This window comes from Rhineura floridana, chromosome 8, assembly GCF_030035675.1.
Source record: "Rhineura floridana isolate rRhiFlo1 chromosome 8, rRhiFlo1.hap2, whole genome shotgun sequence".
NCBI classification, from domain to species: domain Eukaryota; kingdom Metazoa; phylum Chordata; class Lepidosauria; order Squamata; family Rhineuridae; genus Rhineura; species Rhineura floridana.
In genome coordinates, this window is record NC_084487.1 from 75,380,965 (window position 1) to 75,383,269 (window position 2,305).

At 44.6% G+C, this 2,305-nt stretch overlaps 1 protein-coding gene across 4 annotated transcripts in view; it reads right to left on the reverse strand.

Annotated features, from left to right (window-relative positions):
* Window positions 1-275, reverse strand: part of MSRB3 (methionine sulfoxide reductase B3) — a 124,363-nt gene extending 124,088 nt beyond the window's left edge. For 2 of the 4 annotated variants that reach the window (XM_061639823.1, XM_061639820.1), the window contains exon 1: window positions 1-274. In XM_061639823.1, coding sequence (XP_061495807.1) covers window positions 1-67 — 67 coding nt within the window. In that variant the 5' untranslated portion in view covers window positions 68-274. The other 2 variants (XM_061639817.1, XM_061639818.1) reach the window with 2 other exon arrangements.
* Window positions 276-2,305: the final 2,030 nt, after the last annotated feature.

Below are 2,305 nucleotides of genomic sequence, written 5' to 3' on the forward strand. Positions count from 1 at the left end.
CTGCCACCAGCGCCGCAGCCGCCACAAACCGAGAGAAGTTCAGCAGCGCGGGAAGCTCAGCGAGCATGAAGGCGGCAAGTAAAGCAGGAGAGCGAAGAAGCCGCCTCTGGCAGAAAGCGCCAACTCCCCCGTCAGCTTCCCCGGCCGCCCCCACGGCCCAGCGCAATGACAGGCCTAGCAGCCTCTCAAAGAGGCATGACGGGAAATTCCTGGGCACTAGCTGCCCAGGCAACTCCAAATATGAGCATAGGGAGCGAACAGCAGCGAAAGTCGGGTCAACCACCTCCTCTCCAGCCCTGCTTATAGGCAGCTTGCCTGCGTAGACGAAACCATTCCCAAAACAGGGCCGGAGGGGTACGGGTTCTGGCTCGTGCTTACTAGACTTTCTAGAAAGGCAACTCTGGAGAAACGTACGCTTTGTCTCCCCCCCCCCCCGGAGAGACAAACTCCCAATTCCTTGCTCTATGAAGCCGTGGTCCATGTAGGTCAGGGGACAAATTCTAATCTACCTCCACTGACTGATGTTCTGTTCTACCCTGCCCTTAAATTCAAACGTGTGTATACACACAGAGGGAGTAGGAATAATCATAAGTATTTAGGTACACAGGAGGTTGCCTTACAGCAATTTAGATGATTGGTCCCCCTTATATTGTCTACACTGCCAGGCAGTGGCTCTCCAGAGTTTTAAACAAGGGTTTGGCAGTGTCTACCTCGACACACTTGGAACCTTTTGCATGCAAAGCATGTGCTCTACAACAAAAGTTCAGCCCCTGTCCCTTTGAGGAAAAATTCCTAAGAAGAAAATGTTGTAAGGGCATAACGGATTAGTTGATGGCTGTTTATTAAATTAGGAAACACTGGGTCCTTGGCCATCTTCCTTGAGGAACATGATTCTGTAGACTAAGTGCACTTCAACAGATGCTGAAATGACTACAGCTGCAGCCCAATACACAATGACCTAGGAGCAAGTCCCATCGAACTCAGTGGAACTTACTTCTGAGTAGACATGGATTGCAACCTTAAACAGCAATACCTAAACACTGATCCAAACCAATGGGTGGTTTTCAATACTACCACTACTCAGAGTAGTCCCATTGAAGTTCATAGACATTACTAAATTAGGCCCATTAATTCCAATGGGTCTACTCTGAGTATGGAGCCAGTGTGGTTTAGTGGTTAGTGTTGGACTATGAGCTGGGAGACAAGGGTCCGAATCCCCACACAGCCATGAAGCTCACTGGGTGACCATGGGCCAGTCGCTACCTCTCAGCCTCAGAGGAAGGCAATGGTAAACCACCTCTGAATACCACTTACCATGAAAACCCTATTCATAGGGTCGCCATAAGTCAGGATCGACTTGAAGGCAGTCCATTTCACTCTGAGTAAGGCTTAGTTGAATACAACCCTATGCTTTCCCCCTTCTCATTATAAAACATTGATGGAAGAAATAAAACAGTACTACTTTAAAATGTTTTTTTTAAAATCAGAATGCTTGCTACTGTTCAAGTCTTTCCAGCATCTTGCAAAGTAAACTGTATCCTACAAAAGCTCATACTCTTAAAAAGAAAAGATGACTTAAAACTACTACTTTTTAACTTAAGACACCAAGAGGCCATTAGTACATCAGTTCCTTATGAACAGCCATAGTAGTACGTAAAGTTCTCTGAATAGCTGTAGGCAGTACTGTTTCCTCAGTTCACCTAACACCAACTTTCTGAGATTGGTTATTCATTAAATTTACATCACACCTGTCCTCCCAAAGGAGCCCATGCCAGTAAACAAAAACAAAACAATTATAGAAGCAGGTAGCTTTGGGTAATCACATGAAGATGGTTTGGAAGTGAGTGGCCTTTGTGGTATTGTACACTTAACCAACTCTGGGGAATAGAGAATCTTGTAAAGATGTCTTTTCCACTATTCTGTACAAAGAAAGTTTAAGGAAATGAATGGCTGTGGGCTCTATTGCAATTATCCTTTTGCATATGTTAGTGTTATAGCCACTTTCTGTAAATGCACATCTTTACTGAAACCTGATGGCAAGCCATTGTTGGTGTACAAATGGTATCTGCATGGAGTTTGGTGTCAAGCCATTTTTCAGAGCTGTTTAATGGCAAAGTACAGAGCCTGAGAAGCTGACAACATGAAAAACACATATTTGTGAATTCTGCTATAGTGTAGCTTTTTGTGCTGCAGTCTTCATTAAACCCTCTTCCATACTTTCTTCCACCTCCCTCCCAAAAAAAGACATATACAAGAAGTGCCATAACACCTACATTGTCATAGATCTAATAAACTGACACATGTG